This window comes from Phyllopteryx taeniolatus, chromosome 16, assembly GCF_024500385.1.
Source record: "Phyllopteryx taeniolatus isolate TA_2022b chromosome 16, UOR_Ptae_1.2, whole genome shotgun sequence".
Lineage (NCBI taxonomy): Eukaryota > Metazoa > Chordata > Actinopteri > Syngnathiformes > Syngnathidae > Phyllopteryx > Phyllopteryx taeniolatus.
Window position 1 is genome coordinate 12364010 of NC_084517.1, and position 13966 is coordinate 12377975.

A 13966-nucleotide genomic window follows, 5' to 3' on the forward strand; every position below is an offset into this window, starting at 1 on the left:
TGTGCGATAATTGTGCTTTCTAATCAGCATCTTGATATGCCACGCCTGTGAGGTGGATGAATTATCTCGGCAAAGAACAAGCGCTCCCTAGCACAGATTTAGACAGATTTGTGATCAATGTTTGAGGGAATTAGGCCTTTTGTGGGAAAAAATTCTTAGAGCTTTGAGTTCAACTCATGAAAAATGGGAGCAAAACAAATGTGTAACATTTATATTTTTGTTTGGTTTATAGTTCCTTACTGTTTGCATTATTTTATTGGCACAAATGATTGTGTGCCATGAAGTCTGCCTAACAAGTGGCTGTACATACAATTAACATAACCAGCAACAATTTTTTCGAATTCTTTTGCAGTTGTATATTGACTCAGATGTTGCAGTGCAATGAAATGTTTATCGTTGCCTTTGAAATTCAAAATACAGACAGTAAAGACAGTACTAAGGTTTTCCTGTCATTAAAGCCCATTTAATTAATTGGTGCTCCACCATATTTTCCATATTAATAACACCACTAGTTGAGACTACCTCATATTAACATACTTAACATGAACTTACTGTATAGCAAGTATACAAGTAAAGTGCAAAACATATCCCTGGACGTCCTACTCTTCAGTGAGCCAGAACTCCTTTTCGGGCGGCTTGAGTGTGGTGGTGTTGTTGCTGCGGATGGCCTCCTCAAGAAGGGCGCGCTGGGCTACCGCGGGCAGATAGAGGAAAGCATAGACCAAGGTGAGCAGCAGCAGAGCCAGCAGCAGCAGGAGGCCCCAGTCTGAAGTCATGATAGGCTCCTCGCAGCGAGCCTGCAGGAAGGACTTGTTATGCATGCTACAAGACAACGACCGAGCCGTGGTCTTTGTCATGTCACAGAAACCCTTGTTAATTAGTCTTTGGTCATTAATGGCAACAAGGACAAAATTTGACTTTTTCTTTTTGTCTTGGAACTGCAAAGTCAAAGGATTTGAGCCACATGGAAGTCAGTGAAATCCAGGAAAACCAGCAGAAAAGGTGAAAAAAGTTCTTATTATGGTCTCTCTTCAAGCAGCAATCTGCAGAAAAATGTTAAAATGTATTTGAAAAGGATCATCTGGAGTATCAGTAAGGATCTCCTCTCTGTGTCAGTGTCATCTCACTAAAATATTTTTGCTGTGATTTGCCTCTATAGTGTCAGGCGCACTCTTGTGCATGTGCGTGTGGCCAGATATTGAGGTTACCTTACTGCTTATTGCATTCATTTCCCCTGAAGTGTTATGCAACATTTACTAGTACACACACACAGGGAGAATTTAGTCTAGATTATGAAATACCAATTGTATAATAATTCTCGATCGCCACGGTCATACTGTGTGAAGAGATCATCTTCAGGAGAACAATATGTTCCAAACAATTGTCATGTAGATCACCATAGAACAGGGGAGGGGAACCTATGAAAGCATTTTATCTCTCCCACCATGCACTGTAATAATAAAAATTTGTTCAATAGTTGAGGAAGTTGAAGAGTGTGAAAGCAAACATCTTACACTACTTTTGCCACATCAGGAGTTTCACCTTTGCTGTCGACCTCTGTCAGAGGTGAGTTTGAGGTGAGGGATTATGGACGTGGTAATCAGTTGGTGCCTGACATGGAACACTACTTACTGACACCACAGAGACAGATTAAGTACGTTCAGTAAACATAATGCCCTTGAAATGATTGAATGGTTCATATTCACCTATGAAGTTGAAGAAGTTAAGACATTTTTCATTATACTGTATTCAATGACCCGAGTGAGGAGAAGCAGCTCAGAAAATGGATGGATGGATGGATGTAATTCAATGCCGGCTGTTTTAAATGGATAAAAGTTCAACCTAAAGCCTTGATTGGGTACCCCTGATGAAGACAGGGAATCACCATTATTGTCATGAACATGCATGCATGCACACAAAATTTGTTCTCTGCATTTTACCCGTCACAGTGAACACATTCACTTGTTAGTGGAACACACTGGAGCAGGGGGGAGCAGTCGGGGTCTTGAATCTAGGTCCCCCACGGTGGCAGGCGATGATATTAAAACATTCACTGCCATTGACAGCTTTAGAAGTCACATATCCATGTCAACTGGGAAGGCTGGCAGTGAATGAATTTTAACCATTAGGCCACGGCTACCCAGTAAATAATAATCAGCAGCTACTATCCATTTTGTATGCGTTTGTCCTCAGGTGAGTTGGAGCCTATTCCAGCTGACTTTGAACAAGAGGCACGGCGGCGTACACCCTGGACTGGTCGTCGACCAGTCATAGGGCACGTATAGACAAACAATCATTTGCACTAACATGCATACATATAAGATCGATTTAGAATTGTCAATGATCCTGGAATAAATATTCTAATCACTAGTTGGCTATGAATGCAAATACAAGATATGTGCATGTGACTGAAAGAAAGTATTGTAAATTCTGTGTTAAATATATTACAAACACAGTAATACTACAACCACAATAATAAACGTATTGTTAAATTAACAATTACATTTAATTTGACCAATTAAAACTGCGTTATTATCTTTGAAAATACCTTTTTTGTTGTTCGATCGAAGTAGATTGCGGAGGTGCAGAATTAAAATGGTGCTGCATTTACTCACCAGTACGGTAGATGGCGCCACATCGCTTAGTCACGTTAGTTAGAGTAGAGCCACAAACGGAAGCACATCCACCAGGGCTAACAACATGTCGTGAGGATTTCAAGTTTGGTAAATGCAATTTGAAAAACATGATTTACATTAGTTTGCGTCCGCGGTGAACCGACGCGGTTGTGTTGTTATACCAGTAAATCATATCCGGTGTTAGTTTAGCACATGGTGTTAGCTCACACTTGCTACCAGTAGTTGTTTAATTGCGCTGTCAAATTCATGTAGTTTTTCATTGTGTGGAAACGTTATTTATACTTGCAGCATATTCTGACTTTGTTGGATGTTTTCAAACTATTTATTCTTAACCTTCAAACGTTATTTCACTGCCGGCATTTTGACACAATAGGTTTTTTAGTTTTGTAGTTATGCAGTTATTCTCATAAAATAGAATACGCCTTAATTTGTTCTACCAGAGGTAATTATACAGCAGAAAATGTAATAAGTTAGCGGCATACAAACAACAGCAAAAATCCCAAAACATCTACAATATGTATATATTTGTAACACAAGACAAGAAGATTGAGCAATGAGCGGGGTCGCACACGAGTAAAGTCATTCTAATAAAGGGATGTGTTTCTAAAAGTGTGCTTTGTGAAGCTTCATCATGGAGCCGGCCAGTGTGGAGAGTCTCCGCGTACTCTTTCAGAGTGATGATTACATCGTGGTGGACAAGCACTGGGACATCCGCATTGATAGCAAGATGTGGTATGAAAAAAACACAGTGCAGAACCAACTTCGCCACCACTTCCCTCAACTGGCAGACCCAAAAACCTACTATGGATTCAGGTAAAGCATTACTAACAGTAAAGGCAGCCTCATTGTAAAGCCAAAGGTCTGCAATCAAACTGCAAATTAATGTTTGCTTATTATAATTAATATTATAGTCCTCTCCATACCAGATTCTGTCACCAGTTGGATTTCTCGACCAGCGGAGTCCTCTGCGTGGCCCTCAATAAGGCTGCAGCTGGCCAGGCATATCACTGCTTCAAAGAGCGCACTGTCACCAAGGCCTACCTCGCTCTGGTACATACGCAGTGAAATACACTTTCACATCACACTTTGTCATACGGGTGTCTGTATGTATGTTTGATTTGTTTGCAGGTCCGTGGATTGGTGGAAGAAGAGATACAAACTCTGGACTTTTCAATTGGCAAGAACACTTCAGAAGGAAAAACACATATGATGTGTATTGAGGGAACAGATGGTATGCTTGGAAGATGAGTAAATAGAAAAGATTATGAAAAAAAGTAAAAGGTATTGCTGCTTGATACTCGTCCTTTATAGTACAGAATTGTAATAGAATAAAATAGAGCCTTTATTTGTCCTGCAGTGGGGATTTTCTTTCTTTTTTTACCATAACAAGTAGACCGTAGCATAATAATAATATAAACATACTAATACTACTACTACTAATAATAATAATAATACATTTTATTTCAAGTGCCTTTCAGAGAGGGTTTCTGGTAAAATAGCTAATACAGGTAAAAATCCCCAAAACTATCTGTGTACTGTATATATTAACAGTTGTACATGAATAATAGCTATACAGGGTTGATGCAGATGTGCATGGAAACCTGTACATGAATAAGATTCTCTAGCAACTACTACTACTACTAATAATAATAATGATGATGATAATAATAAACCATGCAATGATACACAGTGATGATATATTTTCCTATACTGTAAAGTTATTTTAGTGTCATACAGGGTTCATCAAACAAAATGCGCTTGATGGCTGATTGATAGAAATAAGAATAATGGATACAGGTTGAAATAAGACTGCATCTTTTATTGTCCTTGCAGGCAATGCAATTTTGATTCAGATGAGCAGAAGGAACTGGCAGTGTGACTAAGAATAGAAACTTTACCGTGTAATATAAAAATTTATATAAACAGTGCAAAAATACAATAGTGACATAAGTGAAAAATAATGCTTAATCTGAGAGCGGAAACACATTTTGTTGCTGGCACTTTGTCGCCGCTCCACGAGATGTTAGTACTTCCTGCAGATGTGTTTTAAGGAAGACCCATCAAATAAAGGAGATACATCATTCATGTTTTCTTGAGCTATTCCCTTGTTTATCACTTATCAGGTTGTGAGAATGCAAAACCATGCCAGACTGCGCTGACAGTGTTGGAGTACGGCTTGTATGACGGAGACCGTGTCACCAAGGTGCTACTGCAGCCTCTTACAGGTAAAATACAAAGCTCCTCGTTAGCCGGATGACGCCCAATGAACTTTGTATAGCTTGTAAAATAACAGTGAAAGGTGTTATATACAGTGGGTACGGAAAGTATTCAGACCTCCTTTAAATTTTCACTCTTTTTTTATATTGCAGCCATTTGCTAAAATAATTTAAGTTCATTTTTCCCCGCATTAATGTACTCATAGCACCCCATATCGACAGGAAAAGAAACGGAATTGTTGAAATTTTTGCTGATTTATTAAAAAAACAAAAACTGAAATACCACACAGCCATAAGTATTCAGACCCTTTGCTCAGTATTTAGTAGAAGCACACTTTTGAGCTAATACAGCCATGAGTCTTTTTGGGAATAATGCAACACGTTTTTCACACCTGGATTTGGGGATCATCTTGCCATTCCTCCTTGGAGATCCTCTCTAGTTCTGTCAGGTTGGATGGTGAACGTTGGTGGACAGCCATTTTCAGGTCTTTCCAAATATGCTCATGGCTCTTTCTAGGCCATTAAAAAACAGTCACAGAGTTCTTCTTCGGTATTTTAGCTGGTTGCTTAGGGTCATTGTCTTGTTTGAAGGTGAACCTTCGGCCCAGTCTGAGGTTCTGAGCACTCTGGAGAAGGTTTTCGTCCAGGATATCCCTGTACTTGGCCGCATTCATCTTTTCTTCGATTGCAACATGTCTCCCTGTCCCTGCAGCTGAAAAACACACCCATAGCATGATGCTGCCACCACCATGCTTCACTGTTGGGACTGTATTGGACAGGTGATGAGCAGTGCCTGGTTTTCGCCACACATGCCACTTACAATTAAGGCCAACAATTTCTATCTTGGTCTCATCAGACCAGAGAATCTTATTTATTACCATCTTGGAGTCCTTCAGGTGTTTTTTTTACCGAACTCCACACGGGCTTTCATGTGTCTTGCACTGAGAGAGGCTTCCGTCGAGCTACTCTGCCATAAAGCCCCGACTGGTGGAGGGCTGCAGTGATGGTTGACTTTCTAGACCTTTCGCCCATCTCCGACTGCATCTCTGGAGCTCAGCCACAATGATCTTTGGGTTCTTCTTTACCTCTCTCACCAAGGCTCTTCTCCCCAAATTGCTCAGTTTGGCCGGACGCCAGCTCTAGGAAGGGTTCTGATTGTCCCAAACGTCTTCCATTTCAGGATTATGGAGGCCACTGTGCTCTTAAGAACCTTAAATGCAGCAGAATATTTTTTGTAACCTTGGCCAGATCTGTGCCTTGCCACAATTCTCTCTCTGAGCTCTTCAGGCAGTTCCTTTGACCTCATGATTCTCATTTGCTCTGACATGCACTGTGAGCTGTAAGATCTTATATAGACAGGGGTGTGGCTTTCCTAATCAAGTCCTATCAGTATAATCAAACACAGCTGGACTCCAATGAAGGTATAGAACCATCTTAAGGATGATCAGAAGAAATGGACAGCACCTGAGTTAAATATATGAGTGTCACGGCAAAGGGTCTGAATACTTATGTCTGTGATATTTCAGTTTTTCTTTTTTAATAAATCAGCAAAAAATTCAATAATTACGTTTTTTTTCTGTCAATATGGGGCGCTGTGTGTACATTAATGAGGGAAAAGTAACTTAAATGATTTTAACAAATGGCTGCAATATGACAAAGAGTGAAAAATTTAAGGGGCTCTGAAAACTTTCCGTACCCACTGTAAATCATATGTATGTGTGCACCAGGTCGAACCCACCAGCTAAGGGTCCACTGCAGTGCAATAGGCCACCCCATAGTCGGGGACTTCACCTATAGCTCAGGAGCCGACGACGGCCCCTTCCGCATGATGTTGCACGCTCACCTCCTCCACATCCCCCTGGACCTCGAACCCATGCTCGTGTGCGCGGGAGACCCCTTTCTGTCATCGGTGGACCCAAAATGGCTCCCACAGCGCTCCGTACGACCCCTGAAGGCCACCGTGGACGCCCTGCTGGAGCACAGGGTGCACGAGCACAGACGAGCGAAGGAGACGGAGAGAGACCAAGTGAGACAGAAGGAAGAGAAGAGGAGGAACAAAAGCCGGAAAGAGGAGAGTGAGGAGCAGAGGAGGCAGTGTGAGGAATGGCTCAGAGAATGGGCTGGAGACTCATAGTGTTATTTATTATTATCAAATATTTATTTATTCCAGTTGTTCATCTTGGGAAACCATGTTGAACATGTATTTTCCACACCCAATTCAAATTCCCTCAAAATATAAATAGACAGGTTTTTTAAGTTTAACATGTAAGCATGATGAAATAAGAGAAGTTACTGCCTTGTTGACATTATGCAGGGTTGGGGAACCGACAGTCCGTGGGCCATATACTGCCTATCGTCCAATTCTAAAAACAAGAAATTTAGAGGAACTCTGAAATAATGTAACCTGCAAATTCTCACACAGCATTAACATACTAAATTTTGAACCGATGTTTATTGTGGCCTTAGAAAAAGGATCCTCTCCCCTGTCCTAATGATCAACCCATTTTTGTTCTTCTAATTTTATTATATGGCATATACACTACTCACAAAATGGTAGGATCTTTGACTTTTGGGTGAAATCTCAGGATGAAACTAAAATGCACTGCAACCTTCACAGGTAAACTGAATTAGTTAGACCTTGTCTAAACTTTTGAACGCACATATCCAGCTGTTCATTGTTTCAGTACTTTTTTGCATACCTTGCTGTTTTGTAGTAAAGAGCTGAACAGCAAAAATCACGTTTGGTCCAAAGGACCAATCCATTTCCTGGTTCAATTAGATGGGTATTTAAACAGTCCTCTTCATCATGCTATACACTTTTAGACATTGTGAGACCAAGATGACACTTAACAATTGATTAACAGTACCACGCCACCGTGAAGCTTCAAACAGGGTGTTTTCAGACGAAAGTGGCCACTGAATTTAGAGTGTAATTAGCAGGTTGCAACAGAGACTGGAAGAGTCACAGAAAGGCATGGAAGTGGATGTGCTTGCATATGTATTGGTCGAGTTCACCTAAAAGCCAAATAATTCTAACTTTTTGTGCATAGTTTATGTTAACAATTGTACCAAATATTGTATTTTCTTAATTGAAATGCTAGTACAGTGGTAGTTTGTTATATATACGAATAATCTGACATAAAAATAATTAAATGGGAATAAAAAGTCAACTACATTGAAAATATTTTGCCATGTGAATAAAAACAATTCCCAAGTTTTTCCATTTCTACATTGAAAATATTTTGCCATGTGAATAAAAACAATTCCCAAGTTTTTCCATTTCTTTCAGTCATCTGGCACTACAATACCCATAATGCCTCTGTACGAGACAAGGCATCACAAGCCACAGGAAGCGCTACAGTGCAGTGGAGCGTTAGTTGGCTGCAAAAGAGCTTGTAAACAGCGGCTCTATTTTAGACGGAGGTGTTAACCAATTTCTTCGTTTTGGTGTGCTTGTAAACAGCGGCTATATTTTAGACGGAGGTGTTAACCAATTTCTTCGTTTTGGTGTGATAATATTCGCTGATAATTCGGTCAACATGAGTTTTGAGGTATTATCGTATGAGAGTTTGGTGCATGCTGTGTCCGGAGCAATGGTAAGTTAGCTCGACCACGTCCGACTGCTCCTAATGGCAAAATTACTATAGCGTTGTGCAGGTCATATTGATAGAGCCTACACACAAAACTAACTTTTAAATGGACTCTACACTCACAACTGATAAATAGAAACGTTCGAAAAGCAGCTTTATGGATATTTATGTTCCACTCAGTGTTTAATTTCACTAATGACAATGAACTCACAGTATGTCATTTTATAGGTTTTTAAATGTGTTTGTTCGGTATCAGAATCCTCCCATATGAAGCAACGTAATGCTTTTCACAAATAATAACTCGTTTCAGGGAAGTGTGACAGCCATGACAGTATTCTTCCCTCTGGATACTGCCAGACTGAGGCTTCAAGGTAAGCAAGTCTTAAATGTACTAATATGTCTTATATATATTAAATGCTGTATATATGCTATTTTATAAGTTCTGTGTTTGTGTTGTAGTGGACGAGAAGAGGAGGGCCTTGTCCACTCCTGCCATTCTAGCAGAAATAATCAGGGAGGAAGGACTGTGAGTGACTATGGAAGCATAACCATCCAGCCATTTTCTATAGCGTTTTTTTCTCATTCGAGTCGCGGGTGAGCTGGCGCCTATCCCAGCTAAATTGGGGTGAGAGGCGGTGTACACCCTAGACTGGTGCATATTTTTTTTAATGTACACACACAATCATAGGAAGAAAATGCAAACTCCCCACAGGAAGGCTGGAGGTGAGATCCGAGCCCCAAACCTCAGAAATGTGAGACAATTGTGTTATCCACGAGGTTACCGTGCTTTACATTCATCTAGATCATAGGTGTCAAACTCAAGGCCCGGGGGCCAGATGGGCATCATTTTATGTGGCCCGCGAAAGCAAATCATGTTCGTCAACTTCTGTGATTTTTGCTAAAATCTGTACCCAAATTCCAAATTGTCATAATAATAAACAATAATGTTGAGATATTGCATTTTTCTGTTACCAAACCCTTCTTCTTCAGTAACTTAAACAATACTTGAACAAACTATTATCCTTGTCTTCTGATTTCAAAAGTAGTTATCCCTCAATTTGTTGTATAATGCTAACAATGTTTTGGTGATTAAACATTTATATGGTTTCACTGTTCTAACGGCCCTCTGAGGGAAATCATAACTACAATCCGGCCCGAGACAAAAAAGAGTTTGACACCCCAGATCTTTTACACTGCCTCAAACTGAGAGCTGTTTGTACTATAGTATTTTACTCCCCTCATGAACCTGAATAAGGTTCCCATCCATTTTCTGTAATGCTTATTCTCAGTAGAGTCGTGGGTGAGCTAGAGCCTATCCCAGCTGATTTTGGGAGAGAGGCGGGTCTACCCTGAACTGGTCACCAGCCAATCGTAGGGCACATACTTTGTAGACAAACAACCGCTAAAACTCAGATTTACCAAAACATGATAAACATTTCTCTGTATGTGTGTCATCTTTCATTGTAAATTACATTTATGTTCAAAATGTACAAACATTTGATAAGAGTGACCACTTGTAGTATTAGTTGTGTTGAGCTACTTAAATTCTTGTTTTATTGGATTATTTTAAAACCTCTGTAAATTTGTAGATTTTGAGTGCATAAGTTTTTTTGTTAGGACTTTTGCATAAGGTTGTCCATCTGTAATGGCCACTGAATATACTTACTTATGACTTCTCTTAATAAGATAGTTATAAACATACTTGTCCTTTGCCATAAGAGATTCACAAACTGGGAATCTCTTGTGAAGATTGTGTTTGTGTGTTGGTCTGTGTCCCTTTTTGCAGACTAGCGCCATACAGAGGTTGGTTCCCAGTCATCTGCAGCCTGTGCTGCTCCAACTTCATCTACTTCTACTGCTTCCACAGCCTCAAGGCAAGCTGGCTGAAGGGACATCAGTCAGTACCTCGCACTGACTTGCTGGTTGGCATAGCTGCAGGTAACAGGCTTTGTTTAACACTCAGATCAAATTAGGTATTTTCTTCCATCTGTTAGACACAACTACATGTCACTGAACTTGTGGCCTCCATCTTCCTTCAATAATAACACTAGAAAATATAAATGCCATACCTCAAATTTAACCCCTCAGAAAAAAAGTGGCACAAGATGGCTTTAGTTGTCTCTTATTGCAGAAAAGGGATGGCATCTATAAACCTGAACCTCATGGTGGCGGTTAAAGAGAAAATGCTGCTGTATGGAGCAACAGTTGCTAATTTAATTTAATAATTTAATTTTGAGTCGTGCCCATAGAAAGAATCACAAATAAAGCCTTGGTAAGTAACGCAGGCCCTAATACATTCATCCATCCGTTTTCTACCACTCATTCTAGTTGATGTCACAGGTGAGCAGGAGCCTATCCCTACTGACTTTGTGTGAGAGGGGGAGTACACCCTGGACTGGTCGCCAGTCAATCACAGGGTACAAATAAACAAACATTCACTCACACCTATGGACCATTTAGAGTTCAATTAAGCTGACATGAATGTTTTTGGAAGGTGGGAGGAAAGTTCAGTACCCAAAGAAAAACCCACACAAGCACGGGGGGATTAAAACCCCAAACCTCAGAACTGTGAGGCAGATGTGCTAACTAATTTTTGAATATTATAAAAATGTTTTTGTACAAATAAAGGCCACCCTTGCCACTATTCAATACCTGGTACTCTCTACAGTTGAGTACATTGACCAAGACTTGAGTAAATATGGTAATTTCTTCTTTCTCCTTCAGGTGTTGTAAATGTACTAGTAACTACTCCATTGTGGGTCGTCAACACCCGGCTGAAGCTTCAGGGCTCCAAGTTTCACAACACAGATATTCAACCCACCAACTACCGAGGCATTTTGGGTAAACTAAGTCTGATCATGCCATGTATTGCTATTCTTTATTCTCCGGTTGTCATTGATTTTCACCACTGTTTCGGCAGATGCATTCGTGCAGATCATCCATGACGAGGGTGTTGGGGCACTGTGGAATGGCACCTTTCCCTCCCTGCTGCTGGTCCTCAACCCTGCCATCCAGTTTATGATTTATGAAGGTCTGAAGAGGCAACTGAGGAAAGGAGTTCCCAGGGAGGTGAAGAACACAGAACACACCTACACAGCTTCACTTTTTCACTTGGGATCCATTTCTCCTTCTGAATGTGATTGTCTCAATTACTAGCGCTTTAAGCACAAGGAGACATCATTATCAGGATGCATCAAATGAGCCTTACTAATTCCGCTCACATGATTCTTGTGAGGATTAAGCGGACGTCAAGGGGAATGTTGGTAGTACCTCTGATCAAACTTGAGTGTGGAAATCCCTTTTGGACTAGTGGCTCAGACACAGCTTTTATGATCAAAGCACAAACTGAGGGTGAGAAATAAGACGTTTTGCAAATCTGCATAATCAACTCAACAGTTACGTAATGCAAGTGTATAGTTATAGGTGTATACAGGTTATAGGTTATATTAACGGTGGAAAAGTTTTTGAGATGATTTATGATTTACCTGCCATTTAAACAGGTGTGTGTAGACTTCTTATCCACTGTTTCTTTCTGTTTCCCCTCAGCTTGCATCTTTTGAGGTTTTCATGATTGGTGCAGTGGCCAAAGCTGTTGCCACCACTGTGACTTACCCGCTGCAGACCATACAGTCAATTCTCAGGGTAGGTGTTGTGCATGTCTCCCAGCTCTCTTTCACACTGATGAATAGATTTCTTATGTTTACATTTCTCAACTTTTGAGTTTTGGTTGACATCCCTAACAGAGCTAAACAAAGTGCATAAAAGCTAAAGACAAAAAAATCCATATCATTATCTTTTCTTTGCCATTTATGAGCTTTGAAATTTAAACTAAGTTTGCAATGTGGATGCACGGTCAAAAGCTGTCAAATCACGCTTAATCTTACTCTGATCCAGTTTGTGTGTTTTGCAGCAATTCAGATTGTACAATTTTAGTTTTAGCAATTCAAATTGTTGAACTATTTCATCACTTCAGGTTCAAATGAAATCAGTTGAATGCTAATTTAAACTATTAAAATCCTAGATTAAAGTTATTAGCTGATTTTGCATGTGACAAATTCCTATTTATTCTTTTTAATTTCCACAGTTCGGTCAGTTCAACAAATCAACAAGCAAGTCAACGCTGCTGTCCAGTCTAATGACTGTCAAGTGTCTGTTAGCCAACAGAGTGAGGTTGGTGCACAACTGACTTAATTTAAAAATGTCTCATTATAATATACAGTATATATTTTTTTAAATAATACAATACATAGATTAGAACCATGCTACATTATTCTTCAATGATCATGCACAAGTCTATGATTTTGTGTGTGTAGTCATATTTAATCACTGTTCCCTTTCATAGGAAATTTGGTATGTTGGGTCTGTTTAAAGGCCTGGAGGCCAAGCTGCTGCAGACGGTGCTGACTGCAGCCCTCATGTTCCTTCTCTATGAGAAGATTGCCACCTGCACCTTCCGCGTCATGGGACTGAGCAACCACCACAAACCCATTCGCTAGCAAGATGCTTCCCAATTCCAACCATGGACACTCACTCACATAACTGTACTTAGGAACTGATATACTATTGTAACCACCCTGTCATAGATCACATGATCGGAATTTACATTTACCAAAAATCCCTCCCCTTGATTTGCAAATCAGATCAATAAAGGTACCCTCTCAATTAATCTTATTCACAGTTTACAGGAATTATTTTTGATGAACACAAGATAATAAATGATGCTCTTTTAGCATGTTTCCTCCAATAAAAAAACATCCAATCTCAAATAGACACTGTATACTTTTGTCCCTTCAGGAAAAAAAGTAACAGGTCATGGCATTAGGTGGCTATAAGTACCTTTATTGTGACTTCTCATACGCTCCTGTGTGGTAGAAGTCTTTACCACGACCCATACTGATTGCACAGCAGATGTGGCTTCTGTAAAGTTAAAGAAAGTGCTGTGTATGCATCTCAGTGCACTAAAAAGCTGCTAAGAATTTCAACATTGATTAAAAGAATTTGGGATTTGGGGGGAAAAAAACAACAACATTGATGTCCGGCATCTGGTGAACAGAAGAGCGCGCCTTGAGGGAGAGGGTAGAGCGGTTCGGGACGAGTTGGACAGTAGAACCTTATGTGTGGATTTCATCAGTCCATCCATTTTCTATCATTAGGGTCACGGGTGAGCTGACTGGGCGAGAGGCGGGGTACACTGGATAAGTCGCCAATCAATCACAGGGCACAGATACACAAATAACAATTTATATTCACACGTTTGGACAATTTATAGCATTCAATGAAACTAACATAGATGGTTTTAGATATGTGGGAGGAAGCCGACATACCAGGATAAAAAAGGTCAACCTTGGTGGAGTCCAGCCATCACTGGAAACAAATCCGACTTACTACCGGCGATGTGGACCAAACTCTGATGCCTGTTGTACAGGGAACGAACAGCCCTTATTAGGGGTTCCAGTGCCCCAGTAACAGAATGTACATTCATAAAAGAACTGCTATGGCCTACAACTCACGCTCATTCAGTCTA

General features: G+C 40.2%; 2 protein-coding genes across 4 annotated transcripts; both read left to right on the forward strand.

The window, feature by feature from the left end:
• Positions 1–2628: 2628 nt before the first annotated feature.
• On the forward strand, positions 2629–8125 carry rpusd1 (RNA pseudouridine synthase domain containing 1). Of its 3 annotated transcripts, none has more exons than XM_061748144.1 (6): positions 2629–2723; positions 3247–3449; positions 3563–3686; positions 3765–3867; positions 4760–4861; positions 6580–8125. In XM_061748144.1, the coding sequence occupies exons 2-6, from the start codon at positions 3268–3270 to the stop codon at positions 6984–6986; spliced, it is 918 nt and encodes a 305-aa protein (XP_061604128.1). In that variant the 5' UTR covers positions 2629–2723; positions 3247–3267; the 3' UTR covers positions 6987–8125. The 3 variants fall into 3 exon arrangements, with proteins under 3 accessions (XP_061604128.1, XP_061604126.1, XP_061604129.1); XM_061748142.1 differs by having other exon boundaries at positions 2635–2723; positions 3261–3449; XM_061748145.1 differs by having other exon boundaries at positions 2635–2723; positions 3261–3449; positions 3765–3813.
• Positions 8126–8175: 50 nt separating this feature from the next.
• Positions 8176–13113, forward strand: slc25a17 (solute carrier family 25 member 17). The gene is made up of 10 exons (XM_061748141.1): positions 8176–8275; positions 8336–8448; positions 8753–8813; positions 8902–8968; positions 10229–10380; positions 11167–11283; positions 11363–11511; positions 11989–12084; positions 12527–12612; positions 12785–13113. Exons 2-10 carry the CDS (start codon positions 8392–8394, stop codon positions 12936–12938), a joined length of 939 nt encoding a protein of 312 aa, XP_061604125.1. The 5' UTR covers positions 8176–8275; positions 8336–8391; the 3' UTR covers positions 12939–13113.
• The last annotated feature ends 853 nt before the right edge of the window (positions 13114–13966 follow it).

Excerpts from the sequence above, each read along its gene's own strand:
- rpusd1 (XM_061748144.1), top strand. The coding sequence starts at position 3,268 with ATGGAGCCGGCCAGTGTGGAGAGTCTCCGCGTACTCTTTCAGAGTGAT. Across the intron at positions 3,687-3,764 it reads CCAAGGCCTACCTCGCTCTG|GTCCGTGGATTGGTGGAAGA; the intron begins GTACATACGCAG and ends ATTTGTTTGCAG. Across the intron at positions 3,868-4,759 it reads GTGTATTGAGGGAACAGATG|GTTGTGAGAATGCAAAACCA; the intron begins GTATGCTTGGAA and ends ATCACTTATCAG.
- slc25a17 (XM_061748141.1), top strand. The coding sequence starts at position 8,392 with ATGAGTTTTGAGGTATTATCGTATGAGAGTTTGGTGCATGCTGTGTCC. Across the intron at positions 11,512-11,988 it reads GGAAAGGAGTTCCCAGGGAG|CTTGCATCTTTTGAGGTTTT; the intron begins GTGAAGAACACA and ends GTTTCCCCTCAG. Across the intron at positions 12,085-12,526 it reads CCATACAGTCAATTCTCAGG|TTCGGTCAGTTCAACAAATC; the intron begins GTAGGTGTTGTG and ends TAATTTCCACAG.